The sequence below is a fragment of the Primulina tabacum genome, chromosome 17, assembly GCF_025594145.1.
Source record: "Primulina tabacum isolate GXHZ01 chromosome 17, ASM2559414v2, whole genome shotgun sequence".
NCBI classification, from domain to species: Eukaryota; Viridiplantae; Streptophyta; class Magnoliopsida; order Lamiales; family Gesneriaceae; genus Primulina; species Primulina tabacum.
Genome location: NC_134566.1, coordinates 11,932,910 through 11,960,670, shown reverse-complemented (window position 1 = coordinate 11,960,670; position 27,761 = coordinate 11,932,910). Strand labels below are relative to the sequence as shown.

General features: G+C 34.7%; 1 protein-coding gene and 3 pseudogenes across 1 annotated transcript; 2 read left to right on the top strand and 2 right to left on the bottom strand.

Annotated features, from left to right (window-relative positions):
* Positions 1-2,110: 2,110 nt before the first annotated feature.
* On the top strand, positions 2,111-6,803 carry LOC142531601 (splicing factor SF3a60 homolog). Its single transcript, XM_075637800.1, has 12 exons — positions 2,111-2,353; positions 2,463-2,582; positions 2,682-2,786; positions 2,952-3,094; positions 3,388-3,484; positions 3,750-3,914; positions 4,258-4,329; positions 4,645-4,803; positions 5,031-5,108; positions 5,279-5,407; positions 6,043-6,189; positions 6,434-6,803. Exons 1-12 carry the CDS (start codon positions 2,180-2,182, stop codon positions 6,578-6,580), a joined length of 1,536 nt encoding a protein of 511 aa, XP_075493915.1. The 5' UTR covers positions 2,111-2,179; the 3' UTR covers positions 6,581-6,803.
* A 356-nt stretch (positions 6,804-7,159) lies between these two features.
* Positions 7,160-10,367, bottom strand: LOC142531107 (uncharacterized; annotated as a pseudogene).
* Positions 10,368-18,954: 8,587 nt separating this feature from the next.
* LOC142530485 (uncharacterized) lies at positions 18,955-21,870 on the top strand (annotated as a pseudogene).
* An 810-nt stretch (positions 21,871-22,680) lies between these two features.
* Positions 22,681-27,226, bottom strand: LOC142531845 (splicing factor SF3a60 homolog; annotated as a pseudogene).
* Between the last annotated feature and the right edge of the window lie 535 nt (positions 27,227-27,761).

The window sequence follows — 27,761 nt, the reverse complement described above, 5'->3', positions numbered from 1 at the left end:
AGAAGATAGGATATAGATCGCTCATGCTGTCACATCTCATGATTTTGGTCCCTGTCTGTAAATCATTCACAGAAAATCCAAAAGGATCAAATTCAACAGAAACAGAGTTATCGATGGTAAATTTACGAACCGAGATTAGATTTTTGATGAGTTTAGGAGCATGTAACATATTGTTTAAGGATAAAGGTGGGTGAGGTTTAGGCAAAGAAGTACTTCCATGACCAATAATTGGAATCAAATGGTCATTGCCAACAACAATATGATGATGATTATTGCTCGAATTAAAATAAGAGAAAAATATACCTTGATCCGCCGTCATGTGAGATGTCGCTCCGGTGTCCATGTAGTAGTTTCCATCTGGCTGAGAGAGCGACATGGTGTGCATGGATGTCTCGACGTCCGTAGGAATGTATTCGGCATTAGACGGAGCATAAGAAGCTGTATAAGCTTGCTGAGGCCTTGGGCCAAGAACACCAGATGCCCTATTAGGGTAATTTTTCCGAGGTTGTTGCTGCCATGGACTAGAAGAAAATGGGCACGGTGGAATGGCCCATGGAGCTCCCCATTGTTGCTGTGCCCAGTTGCCCCAAGGAGTCTGCCAATGCCAGGGACGTGGCTGCTGTGGGTTTGTGGCAAAGGCAAAATTTCCAACGCCATTGGCGGCGCCACCGCCGTTATTCCTTCCACGGTTGGATTGGTAGTTACCTCGGCCATAATTTTTCTTTTTGTTCTTGCTGTGATTATTATTGTTCCTGCCGGCAGTATTGGGTGAGTGACCATCATCCAAGGGTTGATTGCCATTTGTGGTGGCGAGTAAGGCGGCGGCGCCACCACCCTCCTTGGCTGCAGCGCTTTTAATTGTTCTTTCCCGCAATTTAAGGCGAGACCTGCAATTGTTCACCATGACGTTTAGTACATCAAAATTTTAGCTGATGAACGGAAACATTCACAAAAACTACATTTTTCCAGCAACCAATATCCTTTGAAGACCAACCTGAAAATATTATGAGCAAAATGGGTTTGGAATTTTGATAAATTTTCCAAAATAAAATTGTAGAAATCATTAAGATACACCTTCCGTAAAATTTTCATATTTTTTTGGAGATGACTTCGAATTATTATGATTTTTCTTGTAAAATATTATATAGTATCATGCTTAATTTTGACCAAAAGTTTGAACATTAGGGTAGTCAAATATCTAGTAGCCTAACTAATACACATAAGATCAAAAAAATTATTACTCTAGGGATTATTGAAGCAACCAGAGTAAGAAAGCAAGCTGTTGCGGTGAGATTTTACTACTGGATTTCTTTCTATATAGCTTTTTGGCATTTGGCCTAACATTTATGATAAAATCACCATTCTGTTTATTAAATATTGCATCATATTGAAACTTCACATTTATCATATTATAATGCATGTTTGAAATGTGAAGATACTATTGAGTTCTAATCATTCATGAACTACTGTAAATGAATGGATGAATGACTGTTTATTGGAACACTGGACAACGATCATCGTACTGGAAATTGAGTCCACTGGCAAATGCAGCTTTGGCTCATAAACTGATTATATATGTCAGATATCGGAGTACCAAAGCTTGAATAAAAGGGAATAGGAAAATGAAAAGTTTTATAGTTAGATCTTGTGTGATAATATATCGTATCTAATCCAAAATTTGTACCTTTTTATATCAAATTTATGGATGGTCTTATCAACATGTTTGATTGTACTTTATATTTAAATAAATCATATAACGTTTCTGCTATTAATGTTAATTATAATAATGTTGTTATTATGAGTCTGAGGCCCAAAAACAATGCAACATTCCGCCTGCTGTAATTTGCATTCAGTTAAGTATTATCATTTTAGAATTACATTTTCCAGTACTGATGCCTGCCCGGATTACTGATGCCTGCCCGGATTACAGAGGCTACAAAATCAAAAAAAAAAAAAAAATTAAGAATAGAGAAAATATTAAAATTTAAAACAATCTAATCGACCCCTCAATATAATAGTATTATCTTAAAACCCCAACATATTTTCACTCCATGCAAATAGGTCCTTTCTAGTGCCCCACTATCAAAACGACACCGTTGCTTGCTCCCCCAATCTTCATTCCCTCAACCTCTACAAACAAAAAATCCTAGGTCTCGAGCAGATCTGAAGAATTCGAAGGATGTCTTCGACGCTGCTGGAGGTGACTCGTGCATCGCACGAGGAAGTCGAGCGACTGGAGCGGATCATTGTGAAGGATCTCCAAACCGAGCCGCCGACGAACAAGGAACGTCTCTACCAGAGTCACCGCGTTCGCAACATGATTGATCAAATCACTTCAACCACACACAAGCTCGTAAAACTATTTTTCGAAGCTTAATTTTTTATTTTTGTACTTTTTTTTTAGCTTCAGGTATTTATTTTGATGATTGATTTACGGTGAATGTTAGTTTTTTGACATGTAGATTGAAATTTACGAGGACAATGACAATGCTAGGAAGGATGAGATTGCGGCGCTCGGTGGACAGAGTTCCACGGGAGCCAATGTCAATGTTTTCAGCGCATTTTATGATAGACTGAAAGAAGTGTGAAATTCTGTGCTTTCTTACTATTGTTTTTTTTTTAAAAAAAAAACAACTGTTCTCTATTTCTTGATATTGATGATGTGTATTGGTGGAATGCAGATTCGTGAGTACCACAGAAGGCATCCTGCTGCTCGATATGTTGACACCACTGATGAGTTTGAACAGCTTCTTAAAGAGGAGCCGGTTATTGAGTTCACTGGAGAGGTTATTACTCTCTTTCTGTTTCATTCAGATGAAATGCACTAGCACATGATAATAGCGGGATTCTGCTGATACAGCTCAAATTTATCTTATTTTTGGATTAATTTATCTTGGAAGTTTGCAGATTTGCTTTTATGCCATTGTTGATAAAAATTTGGATTTTTTCAGGAAGCCTCTGGTAGATACCTCGATTTGCATGAATTATACAATGACTATATCAACGCTAAATTTGGGAAGCAAATCGATTATTCTATTTATCTCGACTTATTTTCGCAACCAGAGAACATATCCTGCAAGTTGAAGCTCACCAGGTAGATCTACCACTTACTACTTTGCTCCATAAGATTTGCAGTTTATACTCTACTTTGTCATATCTTCCACTTTTATTTCTGAAAAAATTGTTAGGGTCATTTTGTCCTCAAAGTTTGTTCCATGTATTTATTAATATGTTGGATTATCTTGTTTGCTTTACCTTCAGAAATGAAAATCTCATGGAAACTCATCTGAGAATTCTTATTATCTGTTCTGCTCCTCTTTCGTTCTCGAGCTAAGAATTGCATGCCATCCATTCTAAACCTGTCGTATTTCTCGTTGTTTTTAACAGGCAGTATAAAGAGTACATGGAAAAACTCCTGGAATATCTTATATACTTTTTCGAGCGTGCAGAACCTTTACAAGATCTTGAAAGGATTTTTTCCAAGGTTTGTTGCTACACCTACTATGATCCACCTTTTCGCTTTGGTCCTTTCTATTGTTATGTTCTTCTTTGGCTTTTTGTTCCCCTGCTTTCCAGTTCAAAATTGATCTAACGAGCACACCAAAATTAGTTGTTACACTATTCTATTTTGATGGACTGTTGAGTATTATTTTATTGACTTTTACTAAAGGGAAAAAAATCCTCCTACTGATTGGTATACATATTGACTGATTTCAGCTTGAGTTCTTATTAGTCTCTGTATCTGGCAGGTAGTTTCTGATTTTGAAGAGCAATGGAGTAATGGTCAGGTTGAAGGATGGGAGAATGAGGGCCAGAAAAATGCTGCCATTCCGGAACAGAATCAAATTATTGATCTTGATTATTACGGCACTGTCGAGGAGCTAATGATAGTAGGACCGGAGAAGTTGAAGGAGGTACTAATGGAAGTGTTGGAAGAACTTTTTCAATTTAAGTATTTGCTTTGGAAGCGAAACATTATTTTCACATGAAAAAGCTAAATTTTTGGAAAAGATTTAGATTAACCAGTTGTATACTTGTTATGCTGATGATTTTTTTCAATGAGTAGCTCCTTGTAATGCTTTCAACAATGAGTAAAAAGCGAATAAGCTTGTCTTACTGATAGTGATGCAGCATATCTGATCCAATGTGATTTAAATCCATTTCTCATTTTACACTTTCTAGTTTCTAGAGTTTGTGAAAGTGCGTTTTACGAAATCCTGTTATGGTTGTATTACTGACTAATACCCTATTTTGTAGGCATTGGCTGTCCTTGGATTGAAAACAGGAGGCACTGTTCGACAGCGTGCAGAAAGGATTTTTCTTACGAAGGTGAGAATACACTCTTTGATGCATAATGTAAATGGACTTGTGCATGTGTACCATTGTACATATGTATAGGTGTGGAAGCTATGGTTGGATGGCTATGAATCTTTTTCTTTCAGATCCAAGTTTTTGCGTGCATTATTTTTAGAGGATCTGTACTTTACTTGATCCAATAAAGTCTCATCTTAGGCGCGTCATGATTAAACAAACTGTGCTATACTTCAATTACCTCATGAAGTAGAAGTTACGGGTTACCTATAATTTGGCACCTGGTGCTGAAATTTATCTGTCTTTGATCTTGTTGATTTTTTTCTGCTCCAGCATACACCCCTTGAGAAGTTGGATAGAAAACATTTTGCTAAGGGCTCACTTGGACCAGATACAAATGGTGGAGCTGTTGCCCTGGGGCCAAATGAAGATGCTAAAGAGATTTCCTTGATGGAAGCCAAATTGAAAAAGTTATGTGACCTGTTGCATGAGGTAAGCTTATAATGTCTCTCACTTCTTTAATTCTCTCACCCTTCTCCATTTGATTTCTGATTTCCCCTTTAGTGTTGGTTCTGCACCCCTCTTTCTCATGGTTGTGATCATTTTACCCAGTTCTTCCACCTTTTTGTGCGTTAAATTTTATATGACTCGGAGGCTGCATAAATGAAATGTTTCTGGAATGGTGACTTAATTTTATTTCTGGTATTTGATTTTTGCAGACCATTGAGCGAACAAAAGAAAACATCGAGAAGAAACATGCCTTGACATATGATGAAATTGTACAAGAACGTGAAGAGGTACTGCTATTCATGCTCTGCTAACCCGGATAATACTGATATGAGATTTTAAAAGGATGGGCTAAGTGTAAAACGTAAATAAAAACAAAACAACTCACCCCTAGAGTATTAGTGCGGTTATTTTGTGTTTATTTGTGAATGTAATTTTTTTTATTGGATTATACCATCAGGATGAGGTGCAACCTGAATCTGAAAGTGATGATGAGGATCAGCAGATCTACAATCCCCTAAAATTGCCCATGGGTTGGGACGGAAAGCCTATTCCATATTGGTTATATAAGCTTCATGGGCTTGGTCAGGTAAATAACCTTCTACTCATGTTGGAATTTGACGAATCTGTGGTGTTTTCCTCTTGCTGTGGTTTTCCGGTGGTCTGTCGTGAAGCTTCTCTATTACTTTCTGTTAAAAGATGTCAGTATACTAAAAGAGTGCTCAGAAAAAATTTAGCTAGTTTAGAATATTTGAGCAATGGGTGGCATACCCTTCCCCCTCAGTGCAGTTAGGAGATGGAAAAGAGGGCAGGGAAAGACAGAAGGAAAATAGATGCAGAATGGTCACAAACAGAGGTACCAAGTAAAAAAAGAAAATGTGGGAAAGGCGGAATGCTATAAAATAATGTCCTTGTGGAACCAAGAAAGCAAAATGAAATAATGGACGATGAACAATTGTAGTTAATGTGATACTAACCTCTTTCTAAATATCCCTTGTTACTGAGTCTTGTTTCCTTTGGGAGTGAGGGATATTGGTGGTTTGATAATAAGTTGGTTTTACTAACTTAGGCTGAAGAGTGAGACTTGTCGGTCATGGTTATTTTTCTACTGTTGGATGGTCTTAATGGTGATTGCCCTTCATGTTTGTATTTTGAGCTGTCTGATACTGTGTTTGGCTTTCTGAACATACTAACTTTTGTTGATGAGTTATTGCACGTTAACAGGAGTTCAAATGTGAAATATGTGGGAACCAAAGTTATTGGGGCCGTAGGGCTTATGAGCGCCATTTCAAGGAATGGAGACACCAACATGGAATGCGATGTCTTGGTATTCCAAATACGAAGAATTTTAACGAAATAACATTCATTGAGGTACGCTTTCTATCATGCAATTTTGGATTTATATCAGCCTCATCTCTTTGTTGATTATTTTCCTGGTGGATGTTGCAACCATCGAATGCTATCCTCATTTGTAGGAACAATGATCCTTGTAATCTGATAACTAGGCATGTTGAAAAACACATATTTTTTAATGATTGATCACTCTGTCAAAAATAATGTTGTATAATACTTTCTCTGGTACGTATGGGTAAACAATATTGATTCATTCACATAGGAAGCGAAACAACTTTGGGAAAAAATCCAAGAAAAGCAAGGTGTAAATAAGTGGCGCCCTGAGCTGGAAGAAGAATATGAAGACAAGGAGGGTAACATTTATAACAAGAAGACATATACCGATCTACAACGTCAGGGTTTGATATAAGGGAGACATTCCGATCCAGCCAATGCCTTTTTGTCTTGGATTGACGGAATCATCCATGCTCGTTCTTTGGTAAAGCTGAAATTGCATATCGAGTTGATCTTCGTGACACGGGATTAATGTTAAAATTATTCTGAAGCAATGGGAGCTTCTTCTCGAGTACTCAATATTCTGACATGGAATTCAATATAACCTAATTTGTAATGATATCATTTAATGATGTCATGTCAGTAGGATCTACTGCTTCGCGCGTAGAAATTGTTTTGGACTATTTAGCAGTGAGACAATTTTGTAGTTTTTTTTCTTTATCTTTCTAAATACTTTTTTTTTATATATTAGAATTAGACATAGATATAATTTAAATAGAAAAGCGTTGTATAATTATTGAATGAAAAATGTTAAAATAATAAGTGATTTGAGAAAATTTGACGTAAAAATGTTGATTTGACGTTTGAGGCAATTAATTATAGTATTGAAAAATGTATAAAATAAATTTTGATGGCATTACAAATAAAATATTTTCTATTTAAATATCGATGGGTTCCTCCACAGAAATTGGACAACGCAACATTTATCAAGTCACAGAAATTTTATTTATTTTACTATCGAACAAACCAGATATATATACATATCTAATCTACATGAGATTATTCAAGTAACAAAGAAACAAACCCGTCTACCAACTAATAGGTTCATGCATCCATCTTATACTATTAAGTAAATCCTACCTAAGCTTCATATTATCATTGCATAGACCTAAATCTACTGCTCGGGACGCTTCTTTTTCCCCTCACAACATCTAAATATTTTCCACATTCATTCTTGTTCTTGCTCCATGTCACTGTTTCTCCGAGGCTCCTATTTATTCGGTCTTCGCGAATCTTCCACGAATTCTTGGCTGGCTGTCAGCCAACGCCTTCCTGCAAGCATACTGAAACAAAACATATAATAAGTTTCGCAAGTGTGTAGTTTTCAATACCCCATTTTGAGGATAAACTGATTGTTTTGGACTGACCTTGATTTTCCTGCCAAAGTTTCGCTTGGACTTCTTGCTCCGGTACCTGGAAAGTTTCTCCTTGCGTTCTTCAGAAGTGTAACTACTCGTAATAGTGGGCATGCCCAATGGGGATTGAACGAGGTTTGCATCACCGTTACCAAGAGTCTGTCATAAAAACTCAGAATCAATGAACCGTGCCCCATCCTGTCGAAGAGGACACAAACATCTAAACCTTTCTTAGTTTGCAGACTGTCATAGAACCGTTACATGCATGTGGACTTGAATCATGAGAACAATTAGAGGAGAAATCATATTATTTTTTTGTTCACATGTTTGGGAAAATAGCTACACCCACTGCCTCTTGAGATTCGATTAACTTTACAGAATGGGTGCCACTGGATACTATTTTGACATATCCAATTGTTTTTTTTTAAAAAAACTACTTAAGTTTAACAGAGTTGATGCATAATCGTATAAGGGCATTCAGACTTCTTCCATAATCTGATATGAGACAAGATAATACTGAGTTTCCAGCTTATACTGGTCTAAACATGGAGCCACATTTCTTGGGCACTTTATCCTTTCTTAGGTTAGCAAAAGATTCAATTTGGACACAAATCATCTATCGTTCAGCGAAAGAATGGAATCATTCTATGCATGAGTTGCTTGTAAAGAAGATAAACAAGAAAGTAAGTGATTTTGAACCTTTATGTCTCCATCACTATAAGCTCTTCGCATCCGATAAACATCTCCAAAGTCCATAACAGGAAGATCAAGGAAATTCGGCCTCAATGAAGCCTCGTGTACATACTCCATTGAACTCAGGCAGCTAGAACCTAACACTTTTCTGGAACGAACTCTCGATGATGGAGATTCCATCTGTCTTCACAGCAGGAATTTCGATACTTAGGACATCAGATAGAGGCGTTTCATTCCCTTCTTTGGCTAAAATATCCTTCTTGCATTCGTAAAAAACATCACTGAGAAGCTGACCGCTCTTGATGGATGATTCGATATCCGACACAGTCAATGGTTGTGGGGATATGATATTTTCACCACAAGAAATCATTGAAATGGCAGCTGTCATCGGATCGATTCCCATAATTGGTTCTTCAATTACTGGTTCAGGGGCCTTGAGAGATCCCCTTCCCCTCCCAGGTTGTAATCGGATATAGTGGAGGTCTGAATGACACTACTTGTTATGCCCTACATTAAATTAAAAGACAAGAAATTGTTAGTGATGTAAAAATCAGATGGTGATGAGCATTAAAAAAGTTAACGGCCTCTATATACCGTCACCTATTCATGATTTTAGACATAGTCAAGAAGCATAAACAAAATAAATATAGGTCACCAGACATTGTCACCTTTTTGATTTCGGAATTAAAACCTTCTAAAACCAATACCAATGTCCAAATATTCAAAAAAGCGTGCATTGGTCATTCCCCTGGTTTTCAATTTGTCAACTCTCACAATGTTCTAAAAGCAAGGATGCTAAAGCTATATGGTCGATAAATTCTCCATTGCACTCCATCTTAAGACATCATCCAGCAGTGGTGTACCACCCGATCTGTGGCGTGGCCAGTCTTCAGCCCTCGCAATTACCATTTCCAGCTCTTTTAAGAGGTGTAAAACAGGTTCCCAAACTCCATACTGGCAGAGCCAAAAATAAGGAACAAGGGGGGCTAATATGAATCAAATTTTTTTTATATGATTTAGGGGAACAAAATTGTAAATATTGGTATGCATAGGAAAATATAAGAGGGATAGGACAACATCCATCTCATCCCACCCCACCCCTCCTCTCCTCACTGCCGGCAAGGCCGCAACCAATGAAGTGATATCTACAAGAATGCAACAAACACGAGTCTTCTACCTTTTCCTAGAAATCCCTACAATCTCAACTCTCAAGCAAATAAAGAGCGCAAGGAAGGGTAAAATAACCGTTTCAAGGTAAACAACAAAGCTACTCCAACGAATGGAAATCCATCAAGAAAATGGAAAACAATTAATAGAATAGCAACAACTAAAGGGTAGCTGAGCTTAGCTTAGCTTAGCTTATCTCTACCTTTTTCCCAACTTTTTCCATCTTTAATCAGCTCAAGTGGGATAAAAGGTGAATTCCCAACGCATTACAAGATCAAAATAAACAAAAAGGAACTGTGCAAAATAAAAGATTAGTCATCCCCTATTTTGTCTTTTTGAATGAAAGAAGAATGGGGCAGTGAGTGAATGACACGGAACTAATGATTATGATATTATTTCCACATCTTCTTTCATCTCCTTTTATTTCCCTCTTCCATAAATAGATCCCAGCACTTAAAGAAGAACTGAAATCACTTTTCGTTTATGCTGCTTTAATCCCCATTAAATAAATATGTTTTAAATAAAAATTCAAGCAGTGAAACGTCACTAATAACCCACCAAAATATTGGATCTTGAACTGGAAAATCTTGTAAATTCCATTAACATTCACCAAAATACAGATGATTACTTAGAACCCACCTCAAGAAAATCCAATGAAGATGAAAAAAAAACGCCAAATAAAAATGTGTAGACAGTCAAGCAAATGAAAAGAGCCCCTCAAAACTTAATCATTCTAATTTTGAAAAAGAAGATTAATGCAGGCCAAGAAAGAAGAAACAAGGAGATTACTTACCAATGAAGCATTGGTTTTGTGTGAGCAGAAAACTCATCAAACTGCTGAACTTCTTGAGCGAAGTTCTGAAAGTAAGGGAACAAAAGCTCAGTATCCGCATACATTTACCTCACTTTTTCTTTGAAATTTGTCTTCTTTTGAACGATTTACAGAAATATTAGAGAAGCTGAGTGTAAATATTTTAGATAGAAAGAGAAAAACTTTAATGGTGGGAAGGCCTATTTATAGGGTATCAAACAGAGCTAGAGGGAAAAAGGAAAGACAAAGTAGCAGCACAAGCAGTGATGGAACTGTTTGCCTGAGAGAGGAGTGAAAGGAATCTGATTTTGTTGATTCTTTGGTGTCTTCATTTCTAACAGTAAATTAAATAAATAACAAAAATAAAAGAATTAAAAAATTTCTTAATTAATTTTGTTTAATTTAATCATATTATTATGTTGGATTTTATAAGATATAACGTATTTTTTTAAGCGGGAGTAATTATATTATAATTATATTTGGATTCTAAAAACTCATCCCAAATTTAAGATTTTGATATCAGATTAGCTGTGAGTTATCAACTATTATAAGTAATTTCAATCATCTATTTTTGCATAAAATAAAAAAATCCAATTCAATAGAATAGATTTAATTTTTTTTTTCAAGTAATTCTTGAATTATTCAATTTTGAGTGATGCAAGTTTTGGTAGTGTGGGTGACGAAGATTTAAATAAGAGAGAAAACAAATACTTGATAGATGAAAATTCTACCTAAAAAAATCAAAATTCAAGAAATAAGTGTTTGATCGGGATATTATTCGAATTTGGTTTCGGTCCTATTCACTAATGAAGCCTAATTTTTTTACAAAATTTATATTATTTTGGTACCAACAATAACAACAACAAAATAACAATAATAATAAATAGTTTAAGGTATGGTCTTAATGGTGACGACATGAGCAAAAATGAATTATAATTTAATAAACCATTCCTCAATTTAAGGTGGCTTTTTATTCTCTTGACTTTTTCTCGTAGTGTGTGTGAGTTTAGACATATAATTATAAATTGGTGATGATAGGTCCAAATAACCTCTCCATCTATTGTATTTATGTTGGTTGGTTGTGCATATGTAAGATAATTATTAGAATTATTACAAGTCAAATGATAAAATATATTGTAGTATTTTTTTCAACTATTATTTTACCTTTATTAAATATAAATATTATGTTATCATGCTCAAAAAAACTATTAAAAATATTATCGTACATAATTTAAACTCTTTGTGTTCACAAGAATATCAAAGAGTTGTTACTAGAAAATATAATAAAATTATATTATTGTATAAATGGACTTATAACATTGAATGAAAACATAAATAGCAATTGCGCAACACAATCAAATTCTTAATCGTTGTATTATTGTTGATGATGTTTTCTCACGTACATCAAAAGACACTGAAAAACTAAATGATTTACCAAATAAATTTTCATTGATACATATTTGGGAAAAAAACACAACAAATAAAAGTTTCGAAAATAATGCAGGTGAGAGTGTGTATAAGTTATGGATGGATATGTTGGAAATTTGGATTAGATTTAAAGTTTGAATCAAAATTATGGCTTGTTGTGAATGTGTCTTTTGGCTCTCCACATTCTTGAGTTAGTTGTGCCTCGTGATTGTGGAAATGTCTTTTAATTTTCCAAATTCTTGAGTTAATTGGAGAATTTTGGATCTTCGTGTTTTTCAGTTAATTGCAGTTAATTAATCTTGCATGACTTTTAGTTTGCATTTTGGAGCTTATAAATATTGTGTTCATTTCTTCAATCCATATATAAAATATTTTTTTACAAACACGATCAACATCTCAAGCATTATCTTGCATTTCATATTATTAGATACCCATTTGGCCTCCGTTAAGTTTTGATGATAAAGTGAAGGTACGTTTTTAGTTCACGATGTAGTTATTTCGTGCTAAATTGCTGCATGATTTTGTCATCGTATCATCGGAAACAGTTAACGTCCTAAACCTCGAAACACCTTCAGAGGCAATAAATTTGTCTTAAGAAAATTATATTCGTACAGTGTATTTCGTATATGCCTCAATTTGATTTACTGGTTTCCTATTGTTTTAAATAATCAATATTTATACTTCCAGTTACACGCTGCTTTTGTTTAGTACTTTGTTTGTATATATACGATCCTGCTTTCGTTTACTGCTCTATAATTGTTGTTTTGATATTGGGATTTTAGCATCTTGACTAACAATCTTAAAACTTTTTTTATAATCATTATGTGATTTGTTGAAGACATGCCTACTGATTCGAATGTCTTGAATGTTCCAAAGGTTACTCCCCTAGTCATGAAAGTCACTGTTGGTGTTATGCCTGTGAACCATGCCAATAAATCAGAGAAATTCAACCGCTCAAATTTCAAAAGGTGACATTAAAACATGTTCTTTTATCTCACCACCTTGAATCTAGAAATTTTCTTACCGAGGATGCTCTCAAACTAGATGAGGTTGATGGAGATGCTCATAATACTAGTGCTATTGATGCATAGCACCATCCATAGTTCTTTTGTAGAAATTACATAATGAATTGTTTGGCTGATTCGATTTACAATCTTTATAGTGAAAAGAAGACAACTCAATAATTGTGGGAGTTTCTGGATCGGAAATACAAAACCGACGACATCGGGGCCAAGAAATTTGTTTTTGGTGGATTCTTGGACTACAAGATGACCGACTCTAAAAAGGTGATCAATAAAGTTCAGGAACTCCAAGTGATCCTGCATGATATTCACGCAAAGGGCATGGTGCTGAATGAAACCTTCCAAGTGACAACTATCATTGAAAAGTTGCCTCCGGTTTGGGATGATTTCAAGAATTATCCGAAGCACAAACGAAAATAAAAATATTTCCTACCAATACTTGTACATGAATCTCAAAATAATTATCTTCCTACCAATTACCTTACAAGAATTATCTGAAGCACATGAATCTACCAGTACACACTCCCAAAACAGTAGGACTTATTGTTTTCTTGTACATGAATCTCAAATATAAGATATTCACAAGAATACGATAATAGAATCAAGAAATGTTTCGTTATTTACCATGCAAATCTAAGGAAGAACCAAATTTATCTAAAAGATTACATGAGACAATTGAAAAAGAAAATGAGATTAACTAGGTTGAACCTAGACGTAGTAAGAGAGTTAGGACATAAAAATATTGGTCCGGATTTTATCACTTTCATGATGATAAACTTGACTATCAAGATTTGTATCAATTTTCATTCATGTAGAGGATTGTGGAAAATTTGGATTAAATTTAAAGTTTGAAAAAAAATGGCTTATGGATGTGAGATGTGTTGTCTTTTGGCTTTCCACATTTTTGGGTTATCTGTGACTCTCACTTACGCACACTTGACACAACATTTTCTTACCAAGAATATATAAATATGCTTTTTGGGACACTTGTACTCATAACCTCGCTCCGATACCAATTGTAGGACCAAACATTTGTTGCTTTACCAAATACTATAACTAGTGTTAATGATGCAATTCAAATATTTTAAACCAACAACAGCTTAAGCATCACGATTCGACCATTCTTTTAGTAGAGATAAATATTGCAGTTATCACACTCAGAAAACTTTTATTTTCATCCACACTAGACTCCATTTGGTTTGAGAATTCAACCTACTAAGACTACGTTTTTTAAATGATATTTTTTTCTTAAAAAGTAACCTAAGCAAATTAGTTGATTATCTCTTGCTAATAAATAAGCTCTAAAAGAATTCAATTGAACAATGTATTTTGATATACATTTTCAACTTTAAGATTTATTTTATTAATATCTTCTGGAGCATGGGTAAAAACAATGTATGTTCTCGAATTCAACTTGAATAAGAGTTCATTTTAACTACTTGTTTGATTCAAATTATTTAATATATTCTATTAATCAAGTGATAGATCAAGCGCTTGCTGTTTTACCAAAGTTATAGCTGATGGTAATGACGCAATTCAATTTTTTAAACCGCATACAACATAGCAGCTCAAACGTCATGGTTCGATCGCTCTACCTAGCAGAGACAATTATTGCACCTCAACATTCTCCCTCCTAATAATTGCATTCATTGCAATCAATGATAATCAAATCATGACATTGGTTCTGATATCAATTATAAGACCGAGCGTTTGTCATTTACCAAAATTTATAGCTGATGGTAATTATGCAACTCAAATTTTGTAAACGCATAACAGCTCAAATATCATGATTCGATCATTATACTCACTAAAGATAATTATTAGACCTCAACACAAACTATGAATAAAAATATAAATTAAATTCATGATGATATGACATGATAATTTATTCGTTTCACTCGTCAAACGAGCATCTCTCAATAGTAAAAACCAACCAATTTGAACTTTTTATATATATATATATATATTAAAAAAATTTATAATATATATATATATAAAAGTTCAAATTGGTTGGTTTTTACTTGAGAGATGCTCGTTTGACGAGTGAAACGAATAAATTATCATGTCATATCATCATGAATTTAATTTATATTTTTATTCATAGTTTGTGTTGAGGTCTAATATTATCTTTAGTGAGTATAATGATCGAATCATGATATTTGAGCTGTATGCGTTTACAAATTTGAGTTGCATAATTACCATCAGCTATAAATTTTGGTAAAATGACAAACGCTCGGTCTTATAATTGATATCAGAACCAATGTCATGATTTGATTATCATTGATTGCAATGAATGCAATTATTAGGAGGGAGAATGTTGAGGTGCAATAATTGTCTCTGCTAGGTAGAGCGATCGAACCATGACGTTGAGCTGCTATGTTGTATGCGGTTTAAAAAAATTGAATTGCGTCATTACCATCAGCTATAACTTTTGGTAAAACAGCAAGCGCTTGATCTATCACTTAATTAATAGAATATTAAATAAATTTGAATGAAACAAGTAGTTAAAATGAACTCTTATTCAAGTTGAATTCGAGAACATACATTGTTTTACCCATGCTCCAGAAGATATTAAAAATAAATCTTAAAGTTGAAAATGTATATCAAAATACATTGTTCAATTGAATTCTTTTAGAGCTTATTTATTAGCAAGAGATAATCAACTAATTTGCTTAGGTTACTTTTAAGAAAAAAAAATATCATTTAAAAAACGTAGTCTTAGTAGGTTGAATTCTCAAACCAAATGGAGTCTAGTGTGGATGAAAATAAAAGTTTTCTGAGTGTGATAACTGCAATATTTATCTCTACTAAAAGAATGGTCGAATCGTGATGCTTAAGCTGTTGTTGGTTTAAAATTTGAATTGCATCATTAACACTAGTTATAGTATTTGGTAAAGCAACAAATGTTTGGTCCTACAATTGGTATCGGAGCGAGGTTATGAGTACAAGTGTCCCAAAAAGCATATTTATATACTTCTTGGTAAGAAAATGTTGTGTCAAGTGCGTAAGTGAGAGTCACAATAACCCAAAAATGTGGAAAGCCAAAAGACACATCTCACATCCATAAGCCATTTTTTTATTCAAACTTTAAATTTAATCCAAATTTTCCACAATCCTCTACATGAATGAAAATTGATACAAATCTTGATAGTCAAGTTTATCATCATGAAAGTGATAAAATCCGGAAAATATTTTTATGTCCTAACTCTCTTACTACGTCTAGGTTCAACCTTATAGTTAATCTCATTTTCTTTTTCAATTGTCTCATGTAATCTTTTAGATAAATTTGGTTCTTCCTTAGATTTGCATGGTAAATAACGAAACATTTCTTGATTCTATTATCGTATTCTTGTGAATATCTTATATTTGAGATTCATGTACAAGAAAACAATAAGCCCTACTGTTTTGGGAGTGTGTACTGGTAGATTCATGTGCTTCAGATAATTCTTGTAAGGTAATTGGTAGGAAGATAATTATTTTGAGATTCATGTACAAGTATTGGTAGGAAATAATTTTTATTTTCGTTTGTGCTTCGGATAATTCTTGAAATCATCCCAAACCGGAGGCAACTTTTCAATGATAGTTGTCACTTGGAAGGTTTCATTCAGCACCATGCCCTTTGCGTGAATATCATGCAGGATCACTTGGAGTTCCTGAACTTTATTGATCACCTTTTTAGAGTCGGTCATCTTGTAGTCCAAGAATCCACCAAAAACAAATTTCTTGGCCCCGATGTCGTCGGTTTTGTATTTCCGATCCAGAAACTCCCACAATTATTGAGTTGTCTTTTTTCACTATAAGATTGTAAATCGAATCAGCCAAACAATTCATTATGTAATTTCTACAAAAGAACTATGATGGTGCTATGCATCAATAGCACTAGTATTATGAGCATCTCCATCAACCTCATCTAGTTTGAGAGCATCCTCGGTAAGAAACATTTCTAGATTCAAGGTGGTGAGATAAAAACGTTTTAATGTCACCTTTTGAAATTTGAGCGGTTGAATTTCTCTGATTTATTGGCATGGTTCACAGGCATAACACCAACAGTGACTTTCATGACTAGGGAGTAACCTTTGGAACATTCAAGACATTCGAATCAGTAGGCATGTCTTCAACAAATCACATAATGATTATAAAAAAAATGTTTTAAGATTGTTAGTCAAGATGCTAAAATCCAAATATCAAAACAACAATTATAGAGCAGTAAACGAAAGCAGGATCGTATATATACAAACAAAGTACTAAACAAAAGCAGCGTGTAACTGGAAGTATAAATATTGATTATTAAAACAATAGGAAACCAGTAAATCAAATTGAGGCATATACGAAATACACTGTACGAAGTATAATTTTCTTAAGACAAATTTATTGCCTCTGAAGGTGTTTCGAGGTTTAGGACGTATAACTGTTTCCGATGATACGATGACAAAATCATGCAGCAATTTAGCACGAAATAACTACATCGATGACTAAAAACGTACCTTCACTTTATCATCAAAACTTAACGGAGGCCAAATGGGTATCTAATAATATGAAATGCAAGATAATGCTTGAGTGAGATGTTGATCGTGTTTGTAAAAAAAATATTTTTATATGGATTGAAGAAATGAACACAATATTTATAAGCTCAAAATGCAAACTAAAAGTCATGCAAGATTAATTAACTGCAATTAACTGAAAAACACGAAGATCCAAAATTCTCCAATTAACTCAAGAATTTGGAAAATTAAAAGACATTTCCACAATCACGAGGCACAACTAACTCAAGAATGTGGAGAGCCAAAAGACACATTCACAACAAGCCATAATTTTGATTCAAACTTTAAATCTAATCCAAATTTCCAACATATCCATCCATAACTTATACACACTCTCACCTGCATTATTTTCGAAACTTTTATTTGTTGTGTTTTTTTCCCAAATATGTATCAATGAAAATTTATTTGGTAAATCATTTAGTTTTTCAGTTGTCTTTTGATGTACGTGAGAAACATCATCAAACAATAATACAAACGATTAAGAATTTGATTGTGTTGCGCAATTGCTATTTATGTTTTCATTCAATGTTATAAGTCCATTTATACAATAATATAATTTTATATATTTTTCTAGTAACAACTCTTTGATATTCTTGTGAAACACAAAGAGTTTAAATTATGTACGATAATATTTTTAATAGTTTTTTTAGCATGATAACATAATATTTATATTTAATAAAGGTAAAATAATAGTTGAAAAAAATACTACAATATATTTTATCATTTGACTTGTAATAATTCTAATAATTATCTTACATATGCACAACCAACCAACATAAATACAATAGATGGAGAGGTTATTTGGACCTATCATCCAATTTATAATTATATGTCTAAACTCACACACACTACGAGAAAAAGTCAAGAGAATAAAAAGCCACCTTAAATTGAGGAATTGTTTATTAAATTATAATTCATTTTTGCTCATGTCGTCACCATTAAGACCATACCTATAAACTATTTTTATTATTGTTATTTTGTTGTTGTTATTTTTGGTACCAAAATAATATAAATTTTGTAAAAAAATTAGGCTTCATTAGTGAATAGGACCGAAACCAAATTCGAATAATATCCCGATCAAACACTTATTTCTTGAATTTTGATTTTTTTAGGTAGAATTTTCATCTATCAAGTATTTGTTTTCTCTCTTAAATCTTCGTCACCACACTACCAAAACTTGCATCACTCAAAATTGAATAATTCAAGAATTACTTGAAAAAAAAAATTAAATCTATTCTATTGAATTGGATTTTTTTATTTTATGCAAAAATAGATGATTGAAATTACTTATAATAGTTGATAACTCACAGCTAATCTGATATCAAAATCTTAAATTTGGGATGAGTTTTTAGAATCCAAATATAATTATAATATAATTACTCCCGCTTAAAAAAATACTTTATTCTTATAAAATCCAACATAATTAATATGATTAAATTAAACAAAATTAATTAAGAAATTTTTAATTCTTTTATTTTTGTTATTTATTTAATTTACTGTTAGAAATGAAGACACCAAAGAATCAACAAAATCAGATTCCTTTCACTCCTCTCTCAGGCAAACAGTTCCATCACTGCTTGTGCTGCTACTTTGTTTCCTTTTCCCTCTAGCTCTGTTTGATACCCTATAAATAGGCCTTCCCACCATTAAAGTTTTTCTCTTTCTATCTAAAATATTTACACTCAGCTTCTCTAATATTTCTGTAAATCGTCAAAGAAGACAAATTTCAAAGAAAAAGTGAGGTAAATGTATGCGGATACTGAGCTTTTGTTCCCTTACTTTCAGAACTTCGCTCAAGAAGTTCAGCAGTTTGATGAGTTTTGCTGCTCACACAAAACCAATGCTTCATTGGTAAGTAATCTCCTTGTTTCTTCTTTTCTTGGCCTGCATTAATCTTCTTTTCAAAATTAGAATGATTAAGTTTTGAGGGGCTCTTTTCATTTGCTTGACTGTCTACACATTTTTTATTTGGCGTTTTTTTTCATCTTCATTGGATTTTCTTGAGGTGGGTTCTCAGTAATCATCTGTATTTTGGTGAATGTTAATGGAATTTACAAGATTTTCCAGTTCAAGATCCAATATTTTGGTGGGTTATTAGTGCCGCTTTCACTGCTTGAATTTTTATTAAAACATATTTATTTAATGGGAGTAAGCAGCATAAACGAAAAGTGATTTCAGTTCTTCTTTAAGTGCTGGGATCTATTTAGGAAGAGGGAAATAAAAGGAGATGAAAGAAGATGTGGACATAATTCATCATCATTAGTTCCGTGTCATTCACTCACTGCCCATTCTTCTTCATTCAAAAAGACAAATAGGGATGACTAATCTTTTTATTTTGCACAGTTCCTTTTTGTTTATTTTGATCTTGTAATGCGTTGGGAATTCACCTTTTATCCCACTTGAGGCTGATTAAAGATGGAAAAAGTTGGAAAAAGGTAGAGATAAGCTAAGCTAAGCTAAGCTCAGCTCCCTTTATTGTTTGCTATTCTATTAATTGTTTTCCATTTCTTGATGGATTTCCATTCGTTGGAGTAGCTTTGTTGTTTACCTTGAAACGGGTTATTTTTACCTTCCTTGCGCTCTTTATTTGCTTGAGAGTTGAGATTGTAGGGATTTCTAGGAAAGGTAGACAGACTCGTGTTTTGTGCATTCTTGTAGATATCACTTCATTGGTTGCGGCCTTGCCGGCAGTGAGGAGAGGAGGGGTGGGGGGTGGATGAGAGGATGTTGCCTACCCTCTTATATTTTCATATGCATACCAATATTTACAATTTGTTCCCTAAATCATATAAAAAAAATTTGATTCATATTAGCCCCCTTGTTTCCTTATTTTGGCTCTGCCAGTATGGAGTTTGGGAACCTGTTTTACCACCTCTTAAAAGAGCTGGAAATGGTAATTGCGAGGGCTGAAGACTGGCCACGCCACAGATCGGGTGGTACACCACTGCTGGATGATGTCTTAAGATGAGTGCAATGGAGAATTTATCGACCATATAGCTTTAGCATCCTTGCTTTAGAACAGTGTGAGAGTTGACAAATTGAAAACCAGGGGAATGACCAATGCACGCTTTTTTTGAATATTTTGGACATTGGTATTGGTTTTAGAAGGTTTTAATTCCGAAATCTAAAAAGGTGACAATGTCTGGTGACCTAATTTATTTTGTTTATGCTTCTTGACTATGTCTAAAATCATGAATAGGTGACGGTATATAGAGGCCGTTAACTTTTTTAATGCTCATCACCATCTGATTTTTTACATCACTAACAATTTCTTGTCTTTTAATTTAATGTAGGGCATAACAAGTAGTGTCATTCAGACCTCCACTATATCCGATTACAACCATGGGAGGGGAAGGGATCTCTTCAAGGCCCCTGAACCAGTAATTGAAGAACCAATTATGGGAATCGATCCGATGACAGCTGCCATTTCATGATTTCTTGTGGTGAAAATATCATATCCCCCACAACCATTGACTGTGTCGGATATCGAATCATCCATCAAGAGCGGTCAGCTTCTCAGTGATGTTTTTTACGAATGCAAGAAGATATTTAGCCAAAGAAGGGAATGAAACGCCTCTATCTGATGTCCTAAGTATCGAAATTCCTGCTGTGAAGACAGATGGAATCTCCATCATCGAGAGTTCGTTCCAGAAAAGTGTTAGTTCTAGCTGCCTGAGTTCAATGGAGTATGTACACGAGGCTTCATTGAGGCCGAATTTCCTTGATCTTCCTGTTAGGGACTTTGGAGATGTTTATCGATGCGAAGAGCTTATAGTGATGGAGACATAAAGGTTCAAAATCACTTACTTTCTTGTTATCTTCTTACCAGCAACTCATGCATAGAATGATTCCATTCTTTCGCTGAACGATAAGATTGATTTGTGTCCAAAGTGAATCTTTTGCTAACCCTAAGAAGGATAAAGTGCCCAAGAAAATGTGGCTCCAGTTTAGACCAGTATAAGCTGGAAACTCGTATTATCTTGTCTCATATCAGATTATGGAAGAAGTCTGAATGCCCTTATCCGATTATGCTCACAACTCTGTTAACTTAAGTAGTTTTTTTAAAAAAAAACAATGGATATGTCAAAATAGTATCCAGTGGCACCCATTCTGTAAAGTTAATCGAACTCAAGAGGCAGTGGGTTGTAGCTATTTTCCCAAACATGTGAACAAAAAATAATATGATTTCTCCTCTAATTGTTCTCATGATTCAAGTCCCACATGCATGTACCGGTTCTATGACAGTCTGCAAACTAAGAAAGGTTTAGATGTTTGTTCCTCTTCGACAGGATGGGGCACGGTTCATTGATTCTGAGTTTTTATGACAGACTCTGGTACTGTGATGCAAACCTCGTTCAATCCCCATTGGGCATGCCCACTATTACGAGTAGTTACACTTCTGAAGAACGCAAGGGAGAAACTTTCCAGGTAACCGGAGCAGAAGTCCAGCGCAACTTTTGGCAGGAAAATCAAGGTCAGTCCAAAACCAATCAGTTTATCCTCAAAATGGGGTATTGAAAACTACACACTGCGAAACTTATTATATGTTTTTGTTTCAGTATGCTTGCAGGAAGGCGTTGGCTGACAGCCAGCCAAGAATCGTGTGAAGATTCGCGAAGACCGAATAAATAGGAGCCTCGGAGAAACAGGCCATGAGCAAGAACAAAATGAATGTGGAAAATATTTAGATGTTGTGAGGGGAAAAAGAAGCGTCCCGAGCAGTAGATTTAGGTCTATGCAATGATAATGAAGCTTAGGTAGGATTTACTTACATAGTATAAGATGGATGCATGAACCTATTAGTTGGTAGACGGGTTTGTTTCTTTGTTACTTGAATAATCTCATGTAGATTAGATATGTATATATATCTGGTTGGTTCGTAGTAAAATAAATAAAATTTCTGTGACTTGATAAATGTTGCGTTGTCAATTCTGTGGAGGAAACCCATCGATATTAAATAGAAAATATTTTATTTGTAATGCCATCAAAATTTATTTATACATTTTTCAATACTATAATTAATTGCCTCAAACGTCAAATCAACGATTTTTACGTCAAATTTTCTCAAATCACTTATTATTTTAACTTTTTCATTCATAATTATACAAGCTTTCTATTTAAATTATCTCTATGTCTAATTCTAATACTATAAAAAAAAGTATTTAGAAAGATAAAGAAAAAAACTACAAAATTGTCTCACTGCTAAATAGTCCAAAAACAATTTCTACGCGCGAAGCAGTAGATCTACTGACATGACATCATTAAATGATATCATTACAAATTAGGTTATATTGAATTCCATGTCAGAATATTGAGTACTCGAGAAGAAGCTCCCATTGCTTCAGAATAATTTTAACATTAATCCCGTGTCACGAAGATCAACTCGATATGCAATTTCAGCTTACCAAAGAACGAGCATGGATGATTTCCGTCAATCCAGACAAAAAGGCATTGGCTGGATCGGAATGTCTCCCTTATATCAAACCCTGACGTTGTAGATCGGTATATGTCTTCTTGTTATAAATGTTACCCTCCTTGTCCTTCATATTCTTCTTCCAGCTCAGGGCGCCACTTATTTACACCTTGCTTTTCTTGGATTTTTTCCCAAAGTTGTTTCGCTTCCTATGTGAATGAATCAATATTGTTTACCCATACGTACCAGAGAAAGTATTATACAACATTATTTTTGACAGAGTGATCAATCATTAAAAAATGTGTTTTTCAACATGCCTAGTTATCAGATTACAAGGATCATTGTTCCTACAAATGAGGATAGCATTCGATGGTTGCAACATCCACCAGGAAAATAATCAACAAAGAGATGAGGCTGATATAAATCCAAAATTGCATGATAGAAAGCGTACCTCAATGAATGTTATTTCGTTAAAATTCTTCGTATTTGGAATACCAAGACATCGCATTCCATGTTGGTGTCTCCATTCCTTGAAATGGCGCTCATAAGCCCTACGGCCCCAATAACTTTGGTTCCCACATATTTCACATTTGAACTCCTGTTAACGTGCAATAACTCATCAACAAAAGTTAGTATGTTCAGAAAGCCAAACACAGTATCAGACAGCTCAAAATACAAACATGAAGGGCAATCACCATTAAGACCATCCAACAGTAGAAAAATAACCATGACCGACAAGTCTCACTCTTCAGCCTAAGTTAGTAAAACCAACTTATTATCAAACCACCAATATCCCTCACTCCCAAAGGAAACAAGACTCAGTAACAAGGGATATTTAGAAAGAGGTTAGTATCACATTAACTACAATTGTTCATCGTCCATTATTTCATTTTGCTTTCTTGGTTCCACAAGGACATTATTTTATAGCATTCCGCCTTTCCCACATTTTCTTTTTTTACTTGGTACCTCTGTTTGTGACCATTCTGCATCTATTTTCCTTCTGTCTTTCCCTGCCCTCTTTTCCATCTCCTAACTGCACTGAGGGGGAAGGGTATGCCACCCATTGCTCAAATATTCTAAACTAGCTAAATTTTTTCTGAGCACTCTTTTAGTATACTGACATCTTTTAACAGAAAGTAATAGAGAAGCTTCACGACAGACCACCGGAAAACCACAGCAAGAGGAAAACACCACAGATTCGTCAAATTCCAACATGAGTAGAAGGTTATTTACCTGACCAAGCCCATGAAGCTTATATAACCAATATGGAATAGGCTTTCCGTCCCAACCCATGGGCAATTTTAGGGGATTGTAGATCTGCTGATCCTCATCATCACTTTCAGATTCAGGTTGCACCTCATCCTGATGGTATAATCCAAAAAAAAATTACATTCACAAATAAACACAAAATAACCGCACTAATACTCTAGGGGTGAGTTGTTTTGTTTTTATTTACGTTTTACACTTAGCCCATCCTTTTAAAATCTCATATCAGTATTATCCGGGTTAGCAGAGCATGAATAGCAGTACCTCTTCACGTTCTTGTACAATTTCATCATATGTCAAGGCATGTTTCTTCGATGTTTTCTTTTGTTCGCTCAATGGTCTGCAAAAATCAAATACCAGAAAAAAATTAAGTCACCATTCCAGAAACATTTCATTTATGCAGCCTCCGAGTCATATAAAATTTAACGCACAAAAAGGTGGAAGAACTGGGTAAAATGATCACAACCATGAGAAAGAGGGGTGCAGAACCAACACTAAAGGGGAAATCAGAAATCAAATGGAGAAGGGTGAGAGAATTAAAGAAGTGAGAGACATTATAAGCTTACCTCATGCAACAGGTCACATAACTTTTTCAATTTGGCTTCCATCAAGGAATCTCTTTAGCATCTTCATTTGGCCCCAGGGCAACAGCTCCACCATTTGTATCTGGTCCAAGTGAGCCCTTAGCAAAATGTTTTCTATCCAACTTCTCAAGGGGTGTATGCTGGAGCAGAAAAAAATCAACAAGATCAAAGACAGATAAATTTCAGCACCAGGTGCCAAATTATAGGTAACCCGTAACTTCTACTTCATGAGGTAATTGAAGTATAGCACAGTTTGTTTAATCATGACGCGCCTAAGATGAGACTTTATTGGATCAAGTAAAGTACAGATCCTCTAAAAATAATGCACGCAAAAACTTGGATCTGAAAGAAAAAGATTCATAGCCATCCAACCATAGCTTCCACACCTATACATATGTACAATGGTACACATGCACAAGTCCATTTACATTATGCATCAAAGAGTGTATTCTCACCTTCGTAAGAAAAATCCTTTCTGCACGCTGTCGAACAGTGCCTCCTGTTTTCAATCCAAGGACAGCCAATGCCTACAAAATAGGGTATTAGTCAGTAATAAACCATAACAGGATTTCGTAAAACGCACTTTCACAAACTCTAGAAACTAGAAAGTGTAAAATGAGAAATGGATTTAAATCACATTGGATCAGATATGCTGCATCACTATCAGTAAGACAAGCTTATTCGCTTTTTACTCATTGTTGAAAGCATTACAAGGAGCTACTCATTGAAAAAAATCATCAGCATAACAAGTATACAACTGGTTAATCTAAATCTTTTCCAAAAATTTAGCTTTTCATGTGAAAATAATGTTTCGCTTCCAAAGCAAATACTTAAATTGAAAAAGTTCTTCCAACACTTCCATTAGTACCTCCTTCAACTTCTCCGGTCCTACTATCATTAGCTCCTCGACAGTGCCGTAATAATCAAGATCAATAATTTGATTCTGTTCCGGAATGGCAGCATTTTTCTGGCCCTCATTCTCCCATCCTTCAACCTGACCATTACTCCATTGCTCTTCAAAATCAGAAACTACCTGCCAGATACAGAGACTAATAAGAACTCAAGCTGAAATCAGTCAATATGTATACCAATCAGTAGGAGGATTTTTTTCCCTTTAGTAAAAGTCAATAAAATAATACTCAACAGTCCATCAAAATAGAATAGTGTAACAACTTTTGGTGTGCTCGTTAGATCAATTTTGAACTGGAAAGCAGGGGAACAAAAAGCCAAAGAAGAACATAACAATAGAAAGGACCAAAGCGAAAAGGTGGATCATAGTAGGTGTAGCAACAAACCTTGGAAAAAATCCTTTCAAGATCTTGTAAAGGTTCTGCACGCTCGAAAAAGTATATAAGATATTCCAGGAGTTTTTCCATGTACTCTTTATACTGCCTGTTAAAAACAACGAGAAATACGACAGGTTTAGAATGGATGGCATGCAATTCTTAGCTCGAGAACGAAAGAGGAGCAGAACAGATAATAAGAATTCTCAGATGAGTTTCCATGAGATTTTCATTTCTGAAGGTAAAGCAAACAAGATAATCCAACATATTAATAAATACATGGAACAAACTTTGAGGACAAAATGACCCTAACAATTTTTCAGAAATAAAAGTGGAAGATATGACAAAGTAGAGTATAAACTGCAAATCTTATGGAGCAAAGTAGTAAGTGGTAGATCTACCTGGTGAGCTTCAACTTGCAGGATATGTTCTCTGGTTGCGAAAATAAGTCGAGATAAATAGAATAATCGATTTGCTTCCCAAATTTAGCGTTGATATAGTCATTGTATAATTCATGCAAATCGAGGTATCTACCAGAGGCTTCCTGAAAAAATCCAAATTTTATCAACAATGGCATAAAAGCAAATCTGCAAACTTCCAAGATAAATTAATCCAAAAATAAGATAAATTTGAGCTGTATCAGCAGAATCCCGCTATTATCATGTGCTAGTGCATTTCATCTGAATGAAACAGAAAGAGAGTAATAACCTCTCCAGTGAACTCAATAACCGGCTCCTCTTTAAGAAGCTGTTCAAACTCATCAGTGGTGTCAACATATCGAGCAGCAGGATGCCTTCTGTGGTACTCACGAATCTGCATTCCACCAATACACATCATCAATATCAAGAAATAGAGAACAGTTGTTTTTTTTTAAAAAAAAAACAATAGTAAGAAAGCACAGAATTTCACACTTCTTTCAGTCTATCATAAAATGCGCTGAAAACATTGACATTGGCTCCCGTGGAACTCTGTCCACCGAGCGCCGCAATCTCATCCTTCCTAGCATTGTCATTGTCCTCGTAAATTTCAATCTACATGTCAAAAAACTAACATTCACCGTAAATCAATCATCAAAATAAATACCTGAAGCTAAAAAAAAAGTACAAAAATAAAAATTAAGCTTCGAAAAAATAGTTTTACGAGCTTGTGTGTGGTTGAAGTGATTTGATCAATCATGTTGCGAACGCGGTGACTCTGGTAGAGACGTTCCTTGTTCGTCGGCGGCTCGGTTTGGAGATCCTTCACAATGATCCGCTCCAGTCGCTCGACTTCCTCGTGCGATGCACGAGTCACCTCCAGCAGCGTCGAAGACATCCTTCGAATTCTTCAGATCTGCTCGAGACCTAGGATTTTTTGTTTGTAGAGGTTGAGGGAATGAAGATTGGGGGAGCCAAGCAACGGTGTCGTTTTGATAGTGGGGCACTAGAAAGGACCTATTTGCATGGAGTGAAAATATGTTGGGGTTTTAAGATAATACTATTATATTGAGGGGTCGATTAGATTGTTTTAAATTTTAATATTTTCTCTATTCTTAATTTTTTTTTTTTTTTTGATTTTGTAGCCTCTGTAATCCGGGCAGGCATCAGTAATCCGGGCAGGCATAGTACTGGAAAATGTAATTCTAAAATGATAATACTTAACTGAATGCAAATTACAGCAGGCGGAATGTTGCATTGTTTTTGGGCCTCAGACTCATAATAACAACATTATTATAATTAACATTAATAGCAGAAACGTTATATGATTTATTTAAATTAAAGTACAATCAAACATGTTGATAAGACCATCCATAAATTTGATATAAAAGGTCAAATTTTGGATTAGATAGGATATATTATCACACAAGATCTAACTATAAAACTTTTCATTTTCCTATTCCCTTTTATTCAAGCTTTGGTACTCCGATATCTGACATATATAATCAGTTTATGAGCCAAAGCTGCATTTGTCAGTGGACTCAATTTCCAGTACGA